General features: G+C 47.8%; 1 protein-coding gene across 5 annotated transcripts; it reads right to left on the bottom strand.

Moving 5' to 3' along the window:
* Window positions 1–65: 65 nt before the first annotated feature.
* Anks3 (ankyrin repeat and sterile alpha motif domain containing 3) lies at window positions 66–25,982 on the bottom strand. 5 transcript variants are annotated; one of them, XM_076840184.1, is made up of 17 exons: window positions 25,929–25,982; window positions 23,616–23,698; window positions 20,375–20,573; window positions 20,052–20,173; window positions 18,402–18,483; window positions 14,983–15,118; window positions 9,686–9,844; window positions 8,167–8,304; window positions 7,649–7,755; window positions 7,157–7,333; window positions 4,856–4,980; window positions 2,586–2,727; window positions 1,988–2,160; window positions 1,552–1,637; window positions 904–987; window positions 565–656; window positions 66–425 (listed from the first exon to the last, which is right to left on the bottom strand). In XM_076840184.1, exons 2-16 carry the CDS (start codon window positions 23,630–23,632, stop codon window positions 577–579), a joined length of 1,827 nt encoding a protein of 608 aa, XP_076696299.1. In that variant the 5' UTR covers window positions 23,633–23,698; window positions 25,929–25,982; the 3' UTR covers window positions 66–425; window positions 565–576. The 5 variants fall into 5 exon arrangements, with proteins under 5 accessions (XP_076696299.1, XP_076696298.1, XP_076696300.1 ...); XM_076840183.1 differs by having other exon boundaries at window positions 23,527–23,698; window positions 25,929–25,976; XM_076840185.1 differs by lacking the exons at window positions 565–656; window positions 904–987 and having other exon boundaries at window positions 23,527–23,698; window positions 25,929–25,976.
* Between the last annotated feature and the right edge of the window lie 45 nt (window positions 25,983–26,027).

The following is a 26,027-nucleotide window of genomic DNA, read 5'->3' as shown; positions in this document are numbered from 1 at the left end:
CACTGACCTGCTGGTGTGTAGGCCAGTACTGCACACATAACCAGAACTGAGCCCTTATCAGCCGATGTAAATTTTATTCTCCAACAAATGGCACATTTTCTAGGCATCCTGGTCCTCACCTTGAGGTCAGACCTTGGTGAGGTGCCTACTTGTGTGGAATACCATCTCTCCAGGGCCTGCCTGGTCTGGACATGGCAGCCCATGAGCTCAGGGCCTTACCACCGGATTCTGGGTGAGAAGCCCTCATCCTTTCCTCAGTGCTGACTTTGCTGCCTGGCGGGGGCCACAGCCCCAGTTCCGCCTCTGTCTGCAGTTTGCTCCCTGGGGCCTGATTCTCAGCCCCACCTTGGGCCTGGCCTGCCCACTGCCCTCTGGTCTTCCTGGCACACAACTTCAGGGTGGATCGATCACCCAACGTCAAGATTCTGAAAAACAGAAAGGCCCTGGTGAGAGAGGAGAGGAAGATTGAGGACCGCAATACCCACTGCACCAAGGTTGCTAGAGCAGGTCCTGCTGCTGCAGGCTCGTGGCCGGGCACAGACGCAGCCCTGGGCAGACTCTCACCATCCTTCCTGGTTAGGGGTCCCGCCACTTCTCCTTCCCGTTGAGCACCTGCAGCTTCTCCAGGCTCTGGGTCACTGAGCACAGTGCTAGTCCTAAGGAGGTGACAGGACAGTCTGTGCTCTGCAGCAAGGAGGAAGGGAACTGGGAATGGATAATCTTGAGTCTCTCTTGTCTGGGCTCAGGGCCTGCCCCAGAGCAGGAATGGCCCCAGCCACAAGGCCAACTTTAGGGTGAAAATACTCAAACCTGCTGTCCCTGGGAAGGGCTCCCCCTGCCTCCCTCCCACCAAAATCTGGTGCCCAGGTGGGGCAAGGCCTTGCTGCCCTTCTGAAGACTCACCCATCTCATGGACACAGTCTTCCAGGGCTCCCGACAGCTCAGGGAGGCTCATGGCCTGCAGGGATGCATGCCAGCCTTTGGAGTCTGTAGTACAGAGGGCTGTGCTGTTCTGGGGTGTTTCCCCGGGGCCCTATCTTTGTCCTAAGCTCTAATGACCAGGAGACCCTTCTTACCTAACTACTGGTACCACAGCAATCCCCAGAGGCTGAGGCAGGGGTGGCCTGTGCCTGTCCTGACCTCTCTAGTTGGGAGTCTATGAGGCTTTCTAGAAAGACCCATGACCTCCTACGTGCTGATCAAAGTTCTAATTACTGGTTGGGAGGTGGCCCCAGCTTACCACCCAGGTGGAGTGCAAAAGTCACTAGAGGTTTTGAACAGCACAGTTGGCCACAAAGGGGTCTTCTCAACACTGTAGTGACTGTACCTCCCACCACCAGGGATGGCATCTCCCCTCACTGGTGAGAAAGCAAGCTTGGTTCTCTGGGGAACCTTTCCCAGGACCTGAGAATGATACAGGACCTGAGAATGATACAGGACCTGGGTGGGTAAGGTGCTGACGTGAAAGCCATGAAAAGATTCTGGATGAAGCTCGGTTTGGGGGATTCCTTTCCTACCCCTCTGCCCCTCCATAGGCTACTGTCTCCTTACCTGCCAATGGGTGGACGGGGTCCAGGGTGGTCGCACTGTAGGGCTGGTCCTGCCTCACTCGGGCTGACAGTTCAGCTTGACAGGCTCTGCCAGATGCAAAACCAAGTGCTAGTGAGGCAGAAGCCTCCCAAAAAGCCTTTCTGCCCATGCCCCCAAGGGTAAGGAGAGCTGTTCTGTCCCCACAGCTGCTGGCAAGCACCCCAGGAAAGCCCCACTGAGAAGCAGGAGAGAAACGGTCCTTACTGCTGCCTGGGTCTCCCTGCTGGAGCCAGGGCCAAGGCAGAACTGGTGGGGCACTGAGAACAGGCCTGAACCCACACCTTGCTTGAAGAATTGGTGGGGGGTGATGGCAGTGAGTCCCCACAAAAGCAAGTTCCTCTGCAGTTTGGCAGACAGACTAATGCCTCTGCCCCAGGAGAGCTCTGAGCCCACTCACCGTAGCTGCTCCAGGACAAGGGTGGCACCCTGGGCCAGCGCCCAGGTCTCTTGAAGCTGGGTGTGGACGTTCTTGCGGGCGCCATCCTGCTCCAACAGGCAGCTCTCCACCACAGCCCGCAACTCCTGCTCCTGGGACACCTGGCCACGCATGGCCTCCACCTCCTCACAGCGCTGCAGAGAGAGAGGCTGGGCTGGAGGGAGCAAAGCAAGAGGAGCAGAGTCCCCTGGGGCTGGGGCTGGGGCTGGGGCTGGGGCTGGGCTTCCCCGAGGACCTGGAGTCTGCCCCACCGGACACCGTCCCCATCCTTGAGCTGCTGGTGTTTCTCCCCTGGGCCCCCATCCTTTACAACCCAGTTCCTCCACAGCTGTTGTTCTCTGGTCCTCACCCTCAGTGGCTCTTCTCTCGTGTCCACCTGACCTCCTGCCTTCCACACGTCCCCTCTGAGCCTCCCGCCTGTGTGGCAGCATCCACTTGTGTGTCTGGCTGTTTCCCTGGCTGACTCTGGGTCTTGCCCCGTCCCCTGCCCATGCCGAGGTACAACTGCAGGTACTGCTAAGCCACACTGGCACACACCCCTTCCCTCTCCCCCACTTGCCTTGTGTAGCTGGATGGCAAGCTCCTGCATCTCGGCCTCCAGTCGGTCAGCATAGGCCAGCTCCAGGGCATCACTTGGGGGACGGGCACTGCTGTGCCAGCGGGCAATGGCAGAGGTCATCTTCCTTTTAGGCCCAAACAACCTGCAGGGGTCAATCAGAGAAGGATGCCTGTCAGCATGTGCTACGTGCATAGGGATTCCATGAGCCATCCCGCCACCAAGGCTGTGCCCTGGGGAACCCTTGGCTCTAAAGGATCACCTGGGATCCTGGGGCAAGGACAGAAACAACTGCTAAAGCCTCTGCTGCTGGCCCCAGGGCTATGGACAACAGTGTCTGCCTGCTCATGAGTCCACAGAGGATTCCATATCACCAGGAATCTGTCTCCCCACCACCAGACACCTGTACTGGCAGAATGTGAGTCTGCATTCTAGAGTCTACAGAAGACCTTGGTGGCAGGTGCAGTCAGTCTAAGTTCGTCTCCCAGCACTGTGGAATTACCCAGGCCCAGTCTCTCAGCCCTGCAGCTTACGGCAACCAGGGTGGGCAGTGAAGATCTTGTCCTCCAAAGATCAGAGAAACGGAGGCCGTGACCATGCTGCAAGCCCTGACCTGAATGCTGGCTGCAGTGGCTCCCAAGGGGCTTTAAAAGGTGGTGCCTTTTCTTCTCTTTCTGTTGGCCAGTTATGACCAGGCCATTCAAAAGCAACTCAGAAAATCACCACACGCCCAAAGGCACAGGCTCAGAAAAAGCCTAGAAGCCCATAGCAAAAAATAAAAAACAGCCAACCCTGAGGAAGGTAGAGACCCTGATTTCCAAAGTGACCGCGTTATGAGACAAATGTCCTATTTCCAACACCAAAAAAACTATAGGACAGAGTCAATAAAAAACAAGATACCATCCCGGAATAAAACCTGACATATCTCTACTAGACAAAGACTTTAAAACAACTATCTTAGAGGTGCTCAGAGAAGTAAAAGATGTGGAGAAGGTCAAAACAAAGTAGAACTATTAACAGAGAAACTGAAAAAGAAACCAAAGCAACTTGAGCCGAAAAGTACAATAACTAAAAAAAAAAAAAAAAAAAAAAAATCACTGGAGAGATTCAAAGGCAGATTTGAGCAATGGAAATTATCTAGTCTGAGAAACAAAAAAGACTGAAGAAGCTGGAGGCAGCACAAGGAAAGCGGCTCACCATGAGTGAGAGCACACAGGGAAGGCCAGCAGGGCTCTCACCACAGGCCCGGGGGCCATGAGGCCCATCCACCGCAGTGCCCGGGAGAAAGTAGGCAGCAAGAACCCTCTAACTGGAAGTGAGGGAGGCCGGGGCTGGGGCTCAGTGGTAGAGGGCTCGCCCAGCACGCATGAGGCACTGGATTCGATCCTCAGCACCACAAAAAATAAAATAAAGATATTGTATCCACCTAAAACTTAAAAATAAATATTTTTTTAAAAGTGAGGGAAAAATTAAGACATTCCAAGATAGTAAAAGTGGAGGGACCTTCCTGCAAGGACTCAGGGAGTCGTGCAGAAAACCAAGGATGTGAGGCAGTGTCTGGATGCCTCCTGAGGACATAGGAGCTGGAGCCAGGGTCTGATGGCAGGCAGCGTAAGGAGGGAGAGCCCTTCACTCACAAGGAAGGAGCATTAACGACATTAACTTCAATTGGATGCAAAGGGGATGTTTCAAGACAAAAGACCTATACTTATTTTGTTTTTATGTTAAAACATTTCATATTCAAGCTCTTGAAAAATAAGCCCATGCTGTGAATTACTACCTCTGGTGGAAATGTGATGATTACCTGTACAAATCTTTTTTTTTATATATTTATTTTTTAGTTGTAGTTGGACACAATACCTTTATTTATTTCTTTTTATGTGGTGCTGAGGATCAAACCCAGAGCCTTGCACGTGCTAGGCAAGCACTCTACCCCTGAACTCCAGCCCCAGCCCAACCTGTACAATTCTTAATGTTCTGATCATGAGAAAAGTAATAGAAGTAATAAAACCCTAAATACAAAAAAAAGAAAAAAAAAAAAAAAACCCACAAAACTGGCAGATAACGTCCAAGGGCCTCAAATGTAGTGGTGTCAGAGGGCCATTGAGGGGCCCTCTGTTTGAACAAGAGGGACAGAGGACGCTGGATAGAGCAAGTCTAGCTGATGGCAGTTCTCTGCCTGCTGGGCTGAGTGCCAGGAAACAAGATGTAATCTGGCCCCAGAATGTTTGGTTGAAAACGGGGTGAGGCCGGAGGTGGCCCTTGGGACTTACGTGATACCGATTTCCTTCAGGTCACTCTCAGTGAGGGTCAGGAAGATGCGGAGGTCCACATCCTGCTCCTCAAACACCTGCAGGTACTTCAGGCAGCCAATCTGCTCCAGCAGTGTTGCAAGATCCTAGAGGGTCCAAGAGACATGCAGGAGCAGGAAGCTGGGGCAGGAGCGGTGGCTGCCAAGCAGAACCAGGCTCCTCCTCTCCTAACACCCCCTCCCTCAAGGTGCAACTTGGTCTGAGCCCACTGAATACCCAAGCTCAGCTCCAGGACAATTTGCCTGTGGGTAGAGGCTCCATGCCACCCCTCTGCCTGCAGCACATCAGGCAGAACAGGGAGTCTGGATGTACAACCGGGGCTGAGGAGGCCAAGAAGGGGCACATTCCAAGACTTCTTGCTCACTGCTGTTACCTTTCTCTCGTATTCCCTTGGACATTTGACTGCTGCGTGTGGTAACTGCTCAATTCCACAAAGGTGACAACGGAGCTTTTAATTTAAGAATCCCTGGTGATGAGTCCTGGCTCTGGTTCCTTTTGGGAGTCTCCTCTTGGAGGGTTTCATGCCTGCTTGTCTACATGCACATCTCCTACTGGCAAAGCACCAAGCCCTGGTGTGCAGACCCATGCTCTTGGTGGGACCTGGGAAGGCCAGGCTGCTCCTTACATGCTTCCTCTGTCCCTCCCACCTTGCACTTTGGTGTCTGGTGGCACATTACAGTTTCTGCTCACATCTCTTCATTCTGTGTTTCTCAGACCAGACACCCTCAGATGGCCCAAGTCAATTTGCTAATTCTTCTGCCTGCTCTAATCTGCTCTTGGACTCAGCTAGTGAAATTTTTATTTCAGTAGCACTTTTCAACTTTGGAATTTCTATTGTGCAAGTTTTTGTTGCTTTGAATGAAGGACCAAATTTTCCAAGGTGGTTGCTTCACAATTCCACAGGACCATAAACTCTCCAATCAACTTGTGTTTGAGGAACTGAAGGTGCACCTGCCCACAGGCCCAAGAGGGGCCTCTCAATGGAGCCAGTAATGCTTACATATTTGTACCGTTCATGCTGCCACAGGGCAGGAGAGCACCAGAACTACACTGGTAACCCCCAGCTTGCTCCACAGGGTGGCCTGCCACTAGGAAGGGGCTGCTGCACTTTTCATCATGTGCCATCATGCTGTCCCCACTTCATAAGCATCTCATCACTGACTTCTGGAGGCAGCTCTGAAATCTGTTCCCCAAGGCTGAGGAGGCCAAGTTGACGTGGACAGTAAGGGGACAGAGTGCAATCCCGTCCATGAAGAGGTGAAAACTGCTCCATCTAGGCCGCTGACTGTTAGGGAGTTCATCTAGAAAACCCACCAGCACTCTGTCCTCAACAGTGCCTGGCCTGTTACATGTACGTAAGAAGCGCCTCTCTTAATTACTGTAATAATTCTAATGTATGCAAGCTAAACAAACAAAAACACCCTAATGAAAACATGGGGGGAGGTGTATTTGGTTTCATTTACTTTGTCCTGTCTGTTGCGGAGATAGTTACTTCATTCTTTAATTACTGTTTATTTTATCCTTGGCATCTGAATACCTTTAATTTATTTAATATCCATTGTTTAGAGTTCTGCCATTTCTTGAGTACCTGTTAGTATTAGTATTTATGTGTACCAGGAGTGTGGTTAGTATGTTTTATTTGCAGTAAACCGATCTCCAAAGATTTCCTTTTGAAGAGACTTTACCCCTTTCTTAATTTTCACATTCCTGTTTTAATATATATTAAGTGTGGGCTGGGGATGTGGCTCAAGTGGTGGCGCGCTCGCCTGGCGTGCGTGCGGCCCGGGTTCGATTCTCAGCACCACGTACAAAGATGTTGTGTCCGCCGGTAACTAAAAAATAAATATCAAAAAATTCTCTTTCTCTCTTTAAAAAAAAAAAAAAAAAAAAAAAAAAATATATATATATATATATATATATATACAAAGTGTTATTGGACAATTTTGGTGCTCATGTGTTTTGGGGACAAAAGTGAAATGACTTTGTCGTTACACCAGAATGTTTGTTTTTAACTCACAGATCAAATGTGCCTTAATTTTTTTTCATTTAGATTTCAAACAGGTAATAGGCTTGCCATTTTAATACACATCATTAGAGATCTGCTTATTTGTAAATAGCCTATTGCTCATTTGGAAAAATAAACCAGTGAACAATATTTTTCTATTGTTAAAAAAAAAAAAAAAAAGAAGAAGAAGCGCCTCTCAAATCACAAAAGCACCATCTTTCCAAGAGTATAATCACCAGATTCACAAGTGGTCTTACCTGGGGTCCCGTGTAGGATGACCTCTCAGCTTGGGGCACACACCTTGGGGAACAGGCTGTTCCACAAGTCCCGGAGCTGGGAGGCCACTGGCCATCACTGGTGCTGGAACGACTCTTGGTCTTCACGTAATTCTTGGTTTGTCTGCGAACGGAGCTTTTACGGACATGATCTGAATCCTGTGGCAAGAGGTGTGTGTTGGGAGCAATGTGACTGCGGGCTGCAGCCCTGCCCCGGCTCCCAGCTCGGAGCTTAGCTGTGCTGTTGCCCTTGTAGGACGGTGAGACCTGAAGCACTGATCAAACACCCCCCACCAGCCACAGAGGCCTCCTTGGTAATGCCAGGGCGGGCCCCCAACGGTGCCTTTGGCGTGTTCTGAGCACAGTGTAGACTGCACTAGACACTTATTATCAGACTGGCTCATTCCCAGTGAACTGTGAGGCAGCCCTAAGACATGAAGGGAGGGGAGTGAGATGGGAAAGGGGAGACATCACCTCATTGCTCTCCAGGGAGGCTTCACTGCTGAGCCCCTGGGCTCTCACCAGGCCCTCACTGCTGCTGCTTCGCACGGCCCCGAGGCTGGCACAGCAAACAGGCTCCTCTGGGAACAGAAGACAGGATGCCTGAGAGGCCTCACCGGGGAGGGCAGAGGGGGCACCCCAGAGCCTTGGCCTGGGCCTGGGCCTGGTTAGCCAGCTCTCCGCAACTCCTTCCAAGCTGAGTGCTGCTTCAGCTTCCTGCTGTATGTCCTAGAGCCCCCCAATAAGGGTGGGCAGGGTACTCGTCCTTTCTGTGCACTGATAAATCCCAAGCACCTAGAACAGCACCAAACTAAACACGTCTCCCCCCACAGAATGGCTGTGAGGGCCTTCTAGCCCCGGCCTGCAAGGGGCTCTGGCCCAGAAGCCCTCCTCACCTGCCCCACAGCAGACTCTGGTTTTCCTCCCAAGAACCAGGGCCTTCTATATCTCTCCTGCTCAGGGGAGCCCAGCAGGACGGGCTGGAGGCATACCCCGGCTGCTGCTGCTGCTGCTCTCCACGTCCCGCTCATTGATGGGGGAGGTGACGTCCCGGTAGCAGAGGCCCTCACCTTCCAGGGGGTTCTCGTCACTGCTGGTGAAGGTCATGTAGCCCCGTGGAGGCAGCTGCTCTGTGTACACAATGGGGCAAAAAACCCACAGAATATGAGAGTAAAGACAGGCCCTTGTTCTAGGGGTACCAGCCTTGGGGGTTCTCAGGTGAGGGGAAGAGGACACTGGCAGCAGGCGGGGAACCTTGTGGCCCCTGGCCATGGCTGTCATCTGTAGTTGGCAGGTGAGGAAAGAGGCTGTGAGGGTTTTAGAGACCAGCCTGTCTCAGTAAGAGCCTGGCAGGGTGGAGCCAGTGGCCAGGGCCTCTACAGTCCCCTCACTTCTTAAAAAATTTTTATTTTTATATCTTTTAGTTGTTGATGGACCTTTATTTCACTCACTTATATGCGGTGCTGAAAAATCAAACCCGGGGCCTCACGCGTGCTGGGCAAATGCACTACCACTGAGCCACAACCCCAGTCCTCACTGCTGCTTCTTCAAGGGGAAAAGTGAGAACAGCCAGCCAGATTTACAGGCACCTAAGCCAAAGAAGCCACCCACGAGGTGCTCCTGCTAGCTGGGAACACCTACTTCCCCCTCATACCCACCCCGTACACCAGGTGTGTATCCCCTGTGGCTTTTTTAAACAAGGGCATTTAGAAGTCATCAGTTCCCCTGAATCGATCAGGTCCAGCTAAAAGGATACCTGGTTAAAAAAGAAAAAGGCCCTGAGCTAAAAACTAAAAGTAGCAATGCAAAACATGACCTTTGAATACCCTGGCCCATGGAACAAGTACAGCCAGGCCCGCTGGTGTCACCTGTAGGCTGGAGCACCAGAAGGTCACTTGAGCCCAGGGGCTCAGGGCCAGCCTGGGCAGCATAGCAAGAGCCCATCTCAAAAACCACCACCACAAAAAAAACACCTCAGGGCTGGGGTTGTGGCTCAGCGGTACAGCACTCACCTAGCATGTGCGAGGCCCTGGGTTTGACCCTCAGCCCACATACAAATAAATAATATAAAGGTATTGTGACAACTACAGCTAAAAAATAAATATTGAAAAAGAAAAAAAAATCAATACCTCAAGAGGAGCAGAGGCAGAGCCTTCGCGGCCTGGAGGCGAATGTATCTCTGCCCAGGGGATGTGGGCAGAGCCAGGGAAGGCCCTTTACATGTCCCCCACTGTGGACCCACCCACTCACTGAAGGAAATCAGGGCTTAGCTTCATTTCCACAGCAGAAGAAAAACTGCTAGTTTTACCCAATGAAAAGGAGATAAACCCACACCCAAGAGCTAACCAGTAACTCACACCCTCATCACTGGGATCAATTCTGAATCTCCCTGAGCATCAAAGGCTGTCCCACAGCAGCCTGAGGCCAGGGTCTGAGTGTTGTCCCCTCTTTGTCAGGAGAGAATCCTGAGATGCAACACCAAAGGGCCCTTTGGAAGTACAGACTGCTCACCACCGTGGGGCTGCGGGGCCTCGCCTCCAAGTCCAATTGCTGTGATCCTGGCCAAGGCGCGAGGCCCCTCGTGGATGCTGAGGCCCTTCTTGCGATAGGGCCTCTGTCTCTGAGCAACAGGATAAGACTCATCCGAAGAGCTCAGATCTTCATATTTTTCTGTGGGCCAAACACAAAGTTAAGATGATCTATTCCATGATGGACTGATTTACTAGTCTTTACAGTAAAATGGAAAAAACAATCATAACTAGTATTCCTAAATAAAGAAGGGAAGTGTGTTTACCAGAACTTGACTAGTGACAAATGCCAGGACTGGCCAGTCCCTGCTTGGGCCACAAGGAGCTGTTAAGTTAGCTGTGACAGGGGACTTGAGTTCTTACTCCTCTCTTTGGGTTTCCAAAGTTTTTTATAACAAGTCTGTATTGTTTGTAATTAGAAATTTTGAGGGTGGACCTCATGGCGAAGGGTTTGCCTAGCATGTAAGAGGTCCTGGGTTCAGTCCCCAGTATTTCAAAAAGGAATAAAATTTCATTCTAAGTTGAAGGGATAAGTAAATACATTTCTTCATAAAAATATACTAATATCAGACCCAACTTTTTATTTTTTTTGGTACCAGGGTTTGAACTCAGGGATATTCAACCACTGAGCCACATCCCCAGCCCTATGTTGTATTTTATTTAGAGACAGGGTCTCACTGAGTTGCTTAGCGACTGGCTTTTGCTGAGGCTGGCTTTGAACTCGTGATCCTCTTGCCTCAGCCTCCTGAGCTGCTGGGACTACAGGTGTACACCACCATGCCTGGTTTAATCATGTACCTTTAACACAAAATTTGGGGATTTAGTTGTATAGGGCTCCCCTTGATCATTGATACTATTTCTTTTTCTTTTAGTACCAGAGATTGAACTTGAGGTGCGTAATCACTAAGCCACATCCCAAACCCATTTTTTAATGCCTTTTTTAAACACTTATTTTTTTAAAAAATTTTATTTATTTATTTTTTAGTCGTACATGACAGTAGAATGCATTTTGATATATAATACATACTGGAATGTACATACATCAATCATTTTGTCTATTCTATTCTGCTGCCTTTCATTAAAAACTTATTTTTATGTGGTGCTGAGGATTGAACCCAGGGCCTCACATGCGCTAGGCAAGCACTCTACTGCTGAGCCACAACCCCAGCCCCCAAAACCTGTTTGTTATTTTATTTTATTTTTTGGTAGTAGAGATTGAACCTAGGGGTGCTTAATCACTGAGATACATCCTTTTTCATATTTTATTTAGAAACAGGATCTCACTAAGTTGCTAAGTGACTCTAATCTGCTAAGGCTGACTTTGAACTCACAATCCTCCTTCCTCAGTCCCTCAAGCTGCTGGGATTATAGATATACACCACTGCGCCTGACCGATTTTTATGCTTTATTTAGAGACAGGGTCTTGCTAAGTTGCTTAGGGCCTCACTAAATTTCTGAGGCTGGCCTTGAACTTGTGGTCCTCCTGCCTCAGCCTCCTGAGCCACTAGGATTACAGATGTGCACTACCACCTCCAGTTTGATTCTTGTTTTGAGAGACAACTGAGGCATGTAAAAGAGGAACTGGCAAGATTATTTGAGCTGGTATTTACTATAAATATGGATATTATAGTATACTATAAATACTCTATGATGTAGTATTTACTATAGATGATCACAAGCAGGAAAGGTGGCTGGCTGTGTGCCTGGCTCTGGGAGGAGGCAGACCATCCCCTTCAGATGGGAACTGCTGGCGTAAGTGAGTCACAGAACGAGAGACCAGGGAGGCCACTCTTTCCTGCACATGCAAAGACCTACACTGCGAGGAGAATATGGTTCCATCTGAGCAGATAAAGGAGTTATGTGAAAACAGAAACAAGGAGGAGGTGAGTGAGGTAAAGTGGCTGTAGGAAATGGAACATCCCACACATTCTCAGAATGGTTCAAAATAAATGAATGGGCAAGTGGGGAGCAGGCCAATGGAAAAAAGAAGCCAGGGTGGAATCATGCCATCAGATTAAAATTAGGCCAAGTCGGGCCTGCTGGTGCACGCCTGTACTCCCAGCTACTCAGGAGGCTGAGGCAGGAGGATTGCAAGTTAAAGACTAGCCTGGGCAACTTAGTTAGACCCTGTCTCAAAATAAAAATAAAGAAGGGCTAAAGATGTGGCTTGATGGCTAAGTGTCCCTGGATTCAATTCCCATTGAATTTTTTTAAAAAAATATTTTAAAAAATAAAAAATTTTTAAAAATAAAAAGGTTGTAGAAATAGGGCTGAGGTTGTAGCTCAGTGGTAGAGTGCTCACCTAGTGTGCATGAGGCACTGAGTTTGATCCTCAGCACCACAAAAAATAAAATAAAGGTATTGTGTCCACCTACAACTAAAAAAAAAAAAAGGTGGGGTTGGGGTTGTGGCTCAGTGATAGAGTGCTTACCTAGCATGCATGAGGCACTAGGTTCGATCCTCAGCACCACATAAATGTAAAATAAAGATATTGTGTCCACCTAAAACTTAAGAATAAATATTTTTTTAAAAAGTTGTGGAAATAGCTCGATAGCAGAACACCCCTGGGATCAATCCTCAGTACCAAAAAAAAAAGGATTTTTTTACCAAGTGAGATTTATGCAAATACTAAGAGAGCTACAGATAAAATTCATCTCCACAGATGCAGACAAAGGTCCTTGACAGCCAGGCACAGTGGTACACCTATAATCTCAGTGACTCGGGAATCTGAAGTAGTAGGATCACAAGTTCCAGGTCAGCCTCAGCAATTCAAGTGAGACCCTGTCTCAAATTTTAAAAAATTTTAAAAAGGGCTGGGAATGTAGCTCAGTGATGGAGACCCCTGGGTTTAATCCCCAGCATCCCAAAACAAAAACCAAGAAAAGAATAAGTCCTTATCAAAATGCAAAGGATATTCCTATTTTTAAAAACAAAACAAAAAAAACCCTGAAACATACAGGAATGGATGGAGACTTCCCTAACATAGCCAGCCTCTTAATGTGGCATTGTACCAAGACCAGGACCAAGGTGAAGACATGCACTAGTGCTCTGTCATGCTTGAACACTACAGATGAGAGGTGTCACCAAGATCAGACACGAGAATCAGAGCAGAGGATTATCTTGATTTGTAGTTTGTACTGTAAAACCTGGAAAGTTCCAGAGAATCAATAATAAACTAATTTGAACAATGAAAGAATTCAGTAAGGGCAGAGTACAAAATTAGCACAGAGACATCAACTGCCTTCATACACACTGACAATAAGCAGTTAAGAATACAATGAGGGGCTGGGGCTCAGTGGCAGAGCGCTCACCTAGCACGAGTGAGGCCCTGGGTTCACTCCTCAGCACCACATAAAAATAAATAAATAAAACAAAGGTATTGTCCAACTGCAACTAAAAGATAAATATTAAAAAAAAAGAAATACAATGGCAGCAAAAACCCCATTTAGGACAGCAACAAAGACAGTCAAATACTTTAGAATAAATACAGGCAAAATGCATATGAAAAAAAATTTAAAACCTTCCTGAAAGCCCCAAAAGTACAAGAGAACCAAACACATTCTTTTTCTTCTGGATGGGATGATGTAACCACATAAAGATATAGTAAATCTACAAATTTATCACCATCTGAATAAAAATAGTACTTTTCAAGGAGTTGGATAAGTTGATACTCAAATCCACATGGGGGAAAACACACCAAACACACCCAAAACCTAGAGAAACATGAAAAGGATGAGCTGTGAGGAGAAATAGCCCTAATCCAGAGTGAAACTAGCTACAAAAGGCTTCTGGTCAAACAGTGTGTGGCTCGTGGGCACAAATACAGAGACTGGTGGAACAGAACACAGGTAAAATGGAAATCAGTAGATAACAAAGATCGCATCTCCAGCCACTAGATCAAAGCTGGCTTTTTACATAAATGATACTGGTGCAACGTGGAAGAAGAAAATTGTTGGACATGGTGGTGCACAACTATAATCCCAGCTACCTGGGAGGCTGAGGCAAAGTTTAAGGACAGTTTGGACTACTTAGCAAGATCCTATCTCAATACAAAAATTTTACAAAAAAGGCTGGAGAAGTAGCTCAGTGATAGAGCTTCCCTGGGTCCAATCCCCAGTGAAAAGGAAAAAAAATAAAAAGATAAAACTGGATCCATACCTCATGACATGTGAAGAAAAAGTATAAATGGATCAGGGATCTAAATGTAAAAAATGAAACTATAGGGTTGGGGCTGTATTCCAGTGGACAAGCACCTTCACAGCACTTCTGAGAGGCCCTGGGTTTGACACCCAGCACCAAACACACAAGGACTAGCAGTAAACCTGGAAAGTCTTGGTATTTTCCTCTTGGTATTAGGGATCAAACCCATTGGCACTGTGCCACTGCACTATATTCTCAGCCCTTTTTATTTTTTGACAAAGGGTCTAAGCTGCTTAGGGCCCTGCTAATTGCTGAGGCTAACCTTGAGTTCACCATCTTCCTGTCTCAGCTTCCAGAGTTACTGGGATTACAAATACCACAAGGGTGCCTCGCTCACAGGTGAATTTTTGTACAACTAGGGCCTAGGGAGATTGTGTTTTTACAATACTGAGGTTTGAACCCCAGGGAGCTTTACACTGAGCTACAACCCTAGTCCTCTGTGTTTTTGGTTTTGAGACAGGGTAATGCTAAGTTTCCTGGGCTGGCCTTGAACGTATGATCCCTGTCTCAGTCTCCTGAGTAGCTGAGATTACAGATGTGCACAACCATGCCAGACTGGGAAAAATTTTTCTGATTCAAAATCCACAGGCAATAAAGATCAATACATATGGCAATGAACACTATCAGCAAAATAAAAAAATAAAAAACAGGACTGGGGATATAGCTCCATGATAGAGCTAGTACATGAAAGGCCCAGAGTTTGATCCCCAGCACCACAAAAATATAAATCAAAAATTAAAAAAACAGGGCAGGGGATATATCTCAGTTGTGTTTGCCTTGCATGCACAAAGCCCTGGGTTCAATCCCCAGCACCACAAGAAAAAAAAAAAAAAAAAACAGAAAAGAAGCCTCTGTGAGTCTCCCCTCCTACCCCACTTCCCAGGGGCTCCATACTCCCTGTGCTGTGCACATTATCAGGCCGGCAGGGACCACTCTCCACATTAATTGACTGTCTTTCTCTCCTTAGAGCAAGAGCTGGGGGAGAGAGGGCCTCCCAATAGGGAGGCCAGCTGTCTTCTTCTGAATGACTCCACAGCCAGAGAGAGACCCAGAAAAAAGCAGAGCAGCAAATATAGGTACCTGGGCTCCGATAGAGGTTCTTAGGCAGAGCAGGTGAGTGACTGTCCATCAAGGCCACAATCTTCATGTGTCCATATTGCTTGGCCAGCATCCGGGCCGTGGCTCCACTATGATCTCTCATGTCCACTCTGACTCCCTGTGAAGGTCAATGAAAGGAGAGTTAGGAAGCTCCCCCTCAGAGTCCCCACGCTCCCTGGGCCACCCAGGAGGGATGAGAAGACAAGGTTTGTAGGCTCCTGATCACTCCTAGGGTGGGAAAGACACCGTATGACAGGGAGAAGGAGGTACATTTGACCAACTTAGCAAGTTTTGCTCTCACTCTCCTTTTTTTTTTCTTTTTTGTAAATATTTTTTAAGTTATACCTGGACACCATATCTTTGTTCTATTTTTTTTTTTATTTTTAGTTGTAGTTGGACACAATACCTTTATTTCACTTATTTATTTTTATGTGGTGCTGAGGATTGAACCCAGGGTCTTGTGCTTGCAAGGCAAGCGCTCTACCACTGAGCCCAGCCCTAGCCCCTCTTTATTCTATTTTTACAGAACCCTCACATGTGAGAGGCAAAGTGCTCCACTGAGCCACAACCCCAGCCCCTCACTCCCCTAATGACAAGAGAGAGGCTTTGTAGCCATGTCCCAGGAGTAGTCACCAAGCCACCTCACAGCTGCAGCAACTCTCCCTGCCAGGTTCACAGTCATGCTTGGCAAATGCAGAATGGAGAGGGGCTGCTGCACTTCAGTGGCAAAGCAGAAGGGAGTGGCCAGCAGCCGCCACACAGGACCCCTCCTCCACTCTGCACCTAGCTGTCTGGCTTGCTCCACTTCTCACCAAAGAAGCAGCCTTTTAGAGAGTTCTCTGAACGAGGGCACCACCCTCTGAAACTGAACTTTGCACTTTTATGCAAAGCTCTAAAATGTACTTAAAGTCTTTCAGTGCAAAGATTTGACATGTGTGACTATCCTAAGGACCCTAAATACAGAGTTTGATGCACAAAGTGCTCAGCACAAGAGATATGCAATGGGAACCTAGAGACGAGAATGCTCGTCACGACCCTCAGTGGAGACACACACTCACAGCTGGTCTGGCCAAGGTCAGCAAGAACCAGGCCAGGAAACCACACACGCATCACAACCACAGCCTCACACGATGCCAGGGCAAGAAAGCAATACCAGGAGGAAACATGCCGAAAATGTTAACTTTTGTTTTTGTTTTTTACCTTTTTTTTACGTGGTGCTGAGGGTTGAACTCAGGGCATTGCATGTGCTAGGTGAGTGCTCTAGTGCAGAGCCACAACCCCAGCCCAATGTTAACATCTTTAAAGCAGGAAGATGATGGGGATTTTTTCCAATCTTCCTAATTTTCTGTATTTTCTAAATGAACTACATAAATTTATTTACTTATGAAACTGGGAAAGTCCGGGCTGGGGTTGTGGCTCAGTGGTAGAGTGCTTGCCTAGCATGTATGAGGCACTGGGTTCGATTCTCAGCACCACATATAAGTAAATAAAGATCCATCAACAACTAAAAAATAAATAAATAAAATAAATAAATACATAAAAGCTTGTCAAGACGTGGTGGCACACACTTACAACCCTAGCTACTTAAGAGACTGGGTCAGGAGGATCTCCAGTTTGAGGCAAGCCTGGGCAACATAGTGCGACCCTCTCTCAAAAAAAAAAAACCACCCAGATGGGGCTGGGGCTAGGGCTGGGGCTGGGGCTCAGTGGTAGAGCGCTTACCTCGCACGTGTGAGACCCTGGGTTTGATCCTCAGTACCACATAAAAATAAATAAACAACGGGGCTGGGGATGTGGCTCAAGCGGTAGCGCACTCGCCTGGCATGCGTGCGGCCCGAGTTCGATCCTCAGCACCACATACAAACAAAGATGTTGTGTCCGCCAAATACTAAAAAATAAATATTTAAAAAAAGTTCTCTATCTCCCTGTCTCTCTTTAAAAAATAGTAAAGTGGTAAAGTGCCCCTGAATTCAATTCTTGAACTTTAAAATAAATAAATAAACAAAATAAAGACATTGTACCCATGTATAAGTAAAAAAATATTAAAAAAAACAAAAAACAAAAAACACCCAGAGCTTCAGCCATAGTCTCACATCTGATGGTGGCAAGCTGACCACCAAGCTAGAGAGCAAAGGAACAGGAGGAATTTAGAACATTAGAAGTCTACAACCCATGACCCAGCAATTCCGTTTTGGGAATCCAATCTAAGGGAATAAATAAGGACACACACTAAAATTCAGGATTTTTGCTGGAACATTTAGCATAGTGAGAACCAGAAAGAATATACAGAGGTCAGTGAGTTGAATCAGAACAAACAATGGAGCACCTCCTGTTCATTCCCAGGAGGTGGGAGAGTGCAGCAACATGCACAGGTATGCAAGAAACACCACTAAGAAAAAAACCACATGACAAAACACCAGGGTTTCCACTTTGGGCTCCTGTGAGTAACACTGCTCTGGGCACTCCCAATCCCTAGGAGCTCCCCGAAAGAGCTTCCATGCAGATGCAGGTTTCCCATTCTCCTGGGTACGTGTCTCAGGCAGAACTGGCCTGGCCTTGGTTAACTAGGTGTAACTGTCAAGAGGAACTGCCAGCTTGCTCTCCCTCAGCAGCCTCTGGGGCCCCATCTCTCCACACCCCAACCCCTGGTACTGCCCTCTTCATCACAGACATCTTAGAGGTCTAAGGAAGACATGTGCATATCTTCTTTGCCCATCTTTTAACTGTCTCTTCATTTTTTTCTTTTCTTTTTTTTGCTGGCTGGGGATCAATCCCAAGTACTTCACCAGCCCTAATTTGTTTTTTTATTTATTATTAAATTTAAAATGTGAAGCCAAATGTGAAGGTACACACCTGTAATCCACTGACTCGGGAAGCTGAGGTAGGAGGAGAGCCTGGGGATGTAGGTCTGTGGTAAAGTGTTCCCCTAACCCCCATCCTGTCCCCAGTACCAAAAAAAAGTTCCAAGTGATAAAATTATGAGTGCTATTCACTTTTTAAAACATTTTCTCTTAATATTTTTTAAAATATATTTTTTAATTGTGTATGGACTCAATGCCTTTGTTTTTATGTGGTGCTAGGATCGAATCCAGTGCCTCACACTTGCAAGGAAAGTGCTCTACCACTGAGCTACAACTCCAGCCCAACTTTCCCTTAATATTTAAAGAGCATACTCAAAATCATTATAGGAACAGGTGTTGATTTTAACTCACCACTGTACCCCTAATGCCCAAGGCACCACTCAATAACTGGCATCAATGGATGTACAAGGAAAATGAATTGACTATTAAATAAAGAAAAGTTATTTCTGTGTAAAAGAAAATTCTGTTATAGTTCATATTTCCGTGATGATTCCTCATTTGCTATGACAAAATTATAAGCTAACAAACTGGATCACTTACGTGATTCAGAAAATACTGCACAATTATCTCATGGCCAGCAGCAGCTGCTTCCATCAAAGGAGTAAATCCATAGACTGGCTCCCTGCAAGATGGCACAGGCAGGTGATTAGTAGAAATATGTTCTCCACGCAGAAGTGCCCCTGCCAAAGACAAAAGCAAGCCAAGACCCCTGATTGTAGAAAGCGGTACATGCTAATGCCCATGTGGCCTCTTGTGCTCACTGCACACATGCACGCACTTTCTCAAGAATAGGTTGGCTAGGTATGATGGTGCACACCTGTAATCCCAGCAACTCGAGGGGCTGAGGCAGGAAGATCACAAGTTCAAGGTCAGCTTCAGCAACTTAGTGAGGCCCTAAGCAACTTGGTGAGACCCTGTCTCAAAAAAAAAAAAAAAAGAGGCCTGGCATAGTGGTGCACGCTTGTAATCGCAGCAGCTCCGGAAGCTGAGGCAGGAGGATCACAAGTTCGAAGCCAGCCTCAGCAATATAGCGAGGCACTAAGCAACTTAGTGAGACCATGTTCCTAAATAAATATAAAAAAGGGCTGGGATGTGGCTCAGTGGTTAAGCAACCCTGGGTTTAATCGCAGTACCCACCCCAGAAAACTAATGAGGTGAGATTAAAGAGAGATGCATGAGTTTTATTAACTCTCCTGAGTCTATTGCCTCTCAACTTCCCTCTAAGGCTGTTCTCACTCACTTCTCCTAAACCCCCGCTTTAATCATGGTCACCAAGCAGCTCCTGCTCTTCATTCCTCAGAAAGCTGTCTCCCTCTCATCCACCCAAATCCCATCTTCTGAACTCAGCATCCTCATGAGCTGCTCAAAAGGCTCCCCTACTAATAACCCACCTGCCCTCCCTGAGCTTAGCACCCTCTGGCAGCTCATTTCATTGTGTCCTCATTCTTCTCCCCACACTTCCTGCTGCTCTAGAAGTCAAGAGACATGCTAAATGCTGCTTCTCATCCATTCTAAAACACATATATTTTTTTCACCCTTTAACAACTCTGAAGTCAGAATGTGTTTTAAAATCAATAGGCAAGTTAAATTTTAGCGCAGTTTTTATTTATTAGAGTCATTAGAAATTATGGTATGTCTTAAAATGGATGACAGCAGCAGCCAGAGCATCAGGGGAATGGGTCCTCCTCCTCAGCTCCTGCACTGCTGGGGCCATAGGTGTACCGGCTAAGGATAAGCATTTAATTTTTGCCATTTAAATTCCACTCACAGCTGGACTTGGTGGCCCACACCTGTCATCCCAGGAACTTGGGAGACTGAGGCAGGAGGACTGTCAAGTTCAAGGTCAGCTTGGATAACTTGATGCAAACTTGTCTAAAACATAAAGGGCTGGGAGTGTAAGTCAGCGGTAGAGTGCTTGCCTAGCATGCACAAAGCCCAGGGTTTAATCCCCTGTACCCACAAAAAAGAAAAAATGAAAAAGAGGTCAGGAGCCTAGAAAGATGCACCAAATGTCCCAATAAATAAGTGTAAAGTCACAATATGGGTAGGCCCACTCATTCTGCCCCTTCATCTTAACCTCTCACACCAAGGCAGGGTAGCCCTGATGTCTGATTAGCTGCCTCTATGGCTGCCCTCCTTAGAGTGAGGAGACCTGCCTACTCCTATGTTCAGTTAAGACGCCACAATCACCTTACGTTGGCGTTTGCTCCACTATCCAGGAGGAACTTGACCATCTGCTGGTGCCCGGCACTGGTACAGTGGAAAAGCGCAGTCCAGCCATGAATGTCTTTCATCTCCAGCTCTGCACCTTGCTTTGAGAGAACAGAGTGCAGGTTATGGCCCATTTCCCCATGTGGGTGGGCGGATAGCAGCGCCCTTCAGGCTGTCAGCTGAAAGAACTGAAAGTGATTATACACGTGTGCACGCACACTGTGGCCTGCAGTGCCTCATGTCCTGCCAGGGTGGCCTGGGAGCCCCTCGGGTTTCTGGGCCTTTGCCCCCTTGTAGCTCACCTGGAGGAGAAAGTAGGCGATGCTCTCGTTGCCACAGCTGGAGGCCAGCATCAGTGGAGTCTGCCCTTCTGGGGTCGGCACATTCACACTCACCCCTGCCTCGAGCAGCAGGTGCACGATGGTATCGTGTCCAATGTAGGAGGCATACATCAGCGGGGTCCAGCCACCACCATTCTTCTTATTCAAATCTAACTCTCTCCTAAACAAACGCAAGATACACTAGACACGCCCAGCCGTCTCACATTTGGGGTTCACCAGAGCCAGGGGCCAGGCCAGGCCAGATCAGCTGACATTCCAGAAGCAGAAGTCCTCTACCCCCAGACATGCCCAGGGTTGGGGAAGACAGGCAGGGAAATGTTCCCCGTGGCTTGTATGCACACCGTTACAAAGTCCTCAGTAACTCTCTTCCTTCTCTAACTTCATATTCTCACCTGCCCCCTCCTCCTAGCCCAAGACCAACAATTACCTTCTTTCCTACCACCAGCTAGACAGATGGTACTTAACCAAGGGACATTCATCAAGGTCAAGAGCCATTTTTGGAATCATGACTGGGGAAGGAGCTACTGACATGTAGAAGGTGGAGGCCAGGAGGCTGCTAACACCCTGTGGTGTACAGGAAACTCTAAGGCAAAGATAAGAGGCCTGGTTTGTCAATACAGCTGAAGCTGAGACACCCTGACCACCTATCAGCAAATCAATAACCAGTCTGTTAGTGCAGAGCTGGGTGCACACAGGGTTTGAGGAAAAAGGGACTTAGACAACAAATAAGAACCACTGCACTTCAACCTACAGAAACATGTGAAAAATCTGTGACCAGAAAATCCTATTTTTCCGCTAATATTCTGAAAATGCATTTCCCTATAGGAGAAATAGTGTGGACTTTACAAGTCCAGACTTTATGTGAGTGACGTTTTAAAATACCACCCACTCCCAGTAGCAAGGTGTACCATTAACACGCCATGGGCCTTTCCCCTTCCACAAATTTTTCTCTTCGTGGTGCTGGTGATGGAACCCAGGGCCTTGCCCATGTAAGGCAAGCCTCCACCTCTGAGCTACATCCCAGTCACCTCCATTTTTCTTCATTTTTGAGACAGGGTGTTGCTAAATTGCCCTGGCTGTACTGGAACTTGCATACCTCCTGCCTCAGTCTCCTGAACAGCTGGGAGAACAGGTGTGCACCACTGCACCCAGCCTCTCCCACAACTGTTGCCTCTAGTGACAGGAACAACTCACAATCAGTCCACATGATGTGTGATCCACACACTAAGCTGCACCAGGTGATTATTTCCCACTCACTAGCAACACCTACTGACTGAGGGACACATGCCCAGGCAGACATTCTAGAAGGTCCTGACTGCAGGAATGCAGTGGCAACCCTGCAGGAGAGCCCCGTGGAGCTGCTCTGGGGTGAGACTTAAGTGACCTTTCCAGCCAAGCACTGCCTCCTTTTGGAAGGGGCAATTCCATGGCAAGGGATGAAGCTGCTCCCACAAAGCATCTCATTCCTCCCCTTTGGCTCCTGTTCTCCCTCCAATGCCACCTGCCTGTAGGCCCCAGTCAGGGCATATGGTGAGCAAGCCCCCCTCTCAGCTTGTGTGAAGCACCAGCCAGAACAAACAATGTTCCACCACTGGCCCTCCTCTCCTCTGTGGAGTCATTCTGGAACATACTTTTTAACAGGACACCCAAAGGTTTAAGTGCTTGAGATTTCCAAAGGAGAATTATAACAGGGATCTTTGTGACCCTGTGAGGGGACATGCGGACCACATACCCAACTACCTATCCCTAAGGCCACTCAGTAAAGGAATATTACAAATCCTTTGGCCAGCAATTTCTGAGTGATGGCTATGATTTGGGAGCAGAAGACCTAGGGCCATACAAGGCTCTGCTCTGACTCACCAGGAACTAGAGAAGGCATGGGAGGTATGGACAGACATTATTACTTCACCAAGTTGCCAAAGGGGAAATGGCAACAGTCAGTATAAAGTATGGTGGAACCTTAAGGGGTAAACCCTTTTCCAAAAATCACCTTAAGAATCACACTGTGTGGGGCTGGGGATGTGGCTCAAGTGGTGGCGCGCCATGCCTGGCATGCATGCGGCCCAGGTTCGATCCTCAGCACCACATACAGACAAAGATGTTGTGTGTGCCAAATGCTAAAAAATAAATATTAAAAAAAAAAATTCTCTCTTCCCTCTCTCTCCTCTCTCTCATTCTTTCAAAAAAAAAAAAGAATCACACTCTGGGGCTGGGGCTGGGGCCCAGTGGTAGAGCGCTCGCCTGGCATGATGAGGCACTGGGTTTGATCCTCAGCACCACATTAAAAATAATAATAATAATAATAAAATAAAGATATTGTGCCCACCTATAACTAAAAAATAAAATGTTAAAAATAATAATAATAATAATCACACTGTGGCCAGGCATAGTGGAGCACGCCTGTTATCCCAGAGGCTCAGGAGGCTGAGACAGGAGGATCGTGAGTTCAAAGCCAGCCTCAGCAATGGCAAGGCACTTAGCAACTCCGTGAGACCCTATCTCTAAATAAAATATTAAATAGGGCTGGGAATATGGCTCAGTGGTTGAGTGCCCCTGAGTTCAGTCCCTAGTACCAAAAAAAAAAAAAAATCACATTGTGATTTGGGGTCACAGCAATCACAGGAAGACACAGGCCTGGGCCTTATAAAGGACTTTCTGTGTTACTAGGATGAAATATTTGTATGCAGTGAAGTCAGGCCATCCTCAAAGGGGATCCAAAAGCCTGACCTCTCTCTTCTGTGCAGAAGGGGAGAGGAGGGCCCCATGGATTAAAATGGGAGAAGAAGGCCAAAGGACATTGCTTTCTATCTTTATTCTTATTTATTTGGGCATTTCTGCATTCAGTGAAAACCCCAAGGTTACTCTGCTTCAGGTAAGCTATAAATCAATGTTCATAACCCTACAATAAACTTTTAAACCATCTTTTTCTTCATCGAAATCAAAACTACCTTCTTTGCCAGCTCCCAGCAAAGTTACCACTGACAAAGGCTGGCTGGTGGCCCCCCAAGGATCAGAGGTCTACACCATGTACAAGGCCTCACTTTGAGGGATCCAACACCACTGGGACCCTACTCAAAAGGTGAGGCAAAGGAACACTCCCCAAGACCTCTTACCGCTGCACACACTCCTTCACCACCTCATACTGGCCAATAGAGGCAGCTGTGTGAAGATCCAAGTGGACATCCAGTTCCTCCCGGCTGACCTGTGTGCCCAGCCCATGCCACATGGACAAGCTGCGGTTCAGGAACTCCGGCTCACTGGCTTCATCACTGAGTTCGGACATGGCTGTGGAGGGAGGCCCAGGGGTTAGGTCTTACTTCTACCTACAGTAGGCCACCAGCCACATCACAGCCCTGAGAGACCAAGAGCCCTGGAAACCACCCCCAAGACTTAGTTTTCTTTCATTAACCAGCAGCTCCAACATGCTGACACTGGTGAGCCTGCTGTCAGACTGAAAATGGGGTTAACTGTAGTGTATTTTCTCTTTAATTCACAGGACTCAGAGTCTAAAAGGGATTCTCCAGCAAGCTCCAGAAAACCTGAAAATCTCATGAATGGGTTATAAAAAAAAAAAAAAAAAATTAGCTGTGTCCTTTGACCCAATCAGTTCCTGGGAGTGATGGGAAAGAACTCTGTATTTGGGGTCACAGCAAAATTTAGCACTGTACGAGGCATCTCCAGTCCCTAATTCCTGTCTAACAAGGATATGTCAAAGGGCTATTATTAAAATCACATGGAAGCTGGGTGCAATGGTGCACACTTGTAATCCCAGCAGCGCGGGAGGCTGAGGCAGAAGGATCGAGAGTTCAAAGCCAGCCTCAGCAACTTAGGGAGGTGCAAAGCAATTCAGTGAGGGGGGAAAAGGATAAAAGGTGGCCATATCACCTTCAGATGTCCTAAAAGTACAATGGCAGCTCACAGAAGCCATTAGAACCTCAGTTTCTAAGACAGGTGCAGTGGCGCAAACCCATAATCCCAGTGGCTCAGGAAGCTGAGACAGGAGGATCGTAAGTTCAAAGCCAGCCTCACTAAGCAACTCAGTGAGACCCTGAGTCTAAATAAAATACAAAATAGGGCTGAGGGTGCTGGGGTTGTGGTTTGGTGGTAGAACACTTGCCGAGAATGCATGAGGCACTGGGTTTGATTGCAGCACCACATTAAAAAAAAAAAAAAAAACTAAATAAACAATGTGGCTCAGTGGTTGAGTGCCCAAGTTCAACTGCCAGTATTAAAAAAAAAAAAAAAAAAAAAAAAGAACCTCAGCTTCTACTGAAGAATACTCCCAAGCATGCTAGTCTTCTTCCAAAAGTCAGTGACAAACAACAAACAAGCCACCCATCTGGGGTACAAAGACCCTGCATGCCCTTGACAAGAGCACATGCAAAGATGATGGGGCAATGAGTCCTATCCTGGAACTACCACCTCCCCACATAAGCCAGTATGAAATCACACAGGCCTCTCACAGGCAAGTAAGAATCCCGATCCTGAACAGACCTAGTCAACAGAGCCTGGATAAGAATCCCAAAAAGCCAAGTGCTAGTTCAGGGTCCCTTTTAATAGATTCCACCAGCCTTCTTTGGGTGTGTTCCTTCTACCTCAAAAGCTTCCTCCAGGCTGGGGCTGTTGTCTCCCTATTAGATACTCACATCTGACACCTGCGAAGTGCAGAGCACTGATGGACAATAAGAAACAAACAAGGTCTCCAGGAGCCTATGCAGAATTCATAAGCCACAGAACTACAAATCTATTATGATTTATAACATATCACACATAACAGATACTGCCCAATGTTGAGGAATACATCCCATGAATATCTGTATGCAGCTAGAAAATCTTTTGCACCTCAATTCCAAAACTTCAGGAAATAGCACTGGGGATGGGACCTCTTTTGCAGTGCTGAGGATCAAACCACTCAAGGCCTCTACCATGCTCGCATTCTACCACCTAGCTACATCCCGAGCCCCAAGACCTGAACTCCTGAGCTCAAGCAGAGGATCGCGTCCACTCGGCGTTCGGAGAAGGGAGGACTGCGGTGCCCACCACGCTGGCTTTCACTCTCATTCCGCCTGTCCATTTTGTAAAACACTTAAATCTGTTACATTTTTTTTTTTTTTAGTTGTAGATGGACACAATACCTTTATTTATTGTATTTTTACTTGGTGCTGCGGAACGAACCCAGCGCCTCACATGTGCTAGGCAGGCACTCTACCGCTAAGTACAACCCCAGCCCAAATCTATTACTTTTAAAATAAGGAATTTCAAAATCCTGAAGCTGGGGCTGCCACGCCACGGGAGGAGGTCCGTCCAGGAGCCCAGGGGCGACCCGGCGACAGCGCGCGCCCGCGGCCCTAGGGTTGCTCCACGCCTCCCGCAGGCGCGCGAATCCTGCCGCCCCGCGCGGGGCCGTCCCACTCCGCGCCTCAGAGCCAGGCACCGCGCCACCAAGGCCCGCCCGCGGGCGAGCACACGGCCGAGCCCGAGCACCGGGCCCCGAAGCTGCCGCCGCGGAGCCTACCTGCGCCGGCCCCAGCCGCTCCTCGCGGACCGCCGCCCCTGCGCCCGGCTCGCCCCGGAAGTAATTGCGGGAGCGCGCGAGGCATGCCGGGACGCCCCG

This window comes from Callospermophilus lateralis, chromosome 19, assembly GCF_048772815.1.
Source record: "Callospermophilus lateralis isolate mCalLat2 chromosome 19, mCalLat2.hap1, whole genome shotgun sequence".
NCBI classification, from domain to species: domain Eukaryota; kingdom Metazoa; phylum Chordata; class Mammalia; order Rodentia; family Sciuridae; genus Callospermophilus; species Callospermophilus lateralis.
The sequence above is the reverse complement of the archived record's forward strand: the minus strand, read 5'-3'. Positions and strand labels throughout refer to the sequence as shown.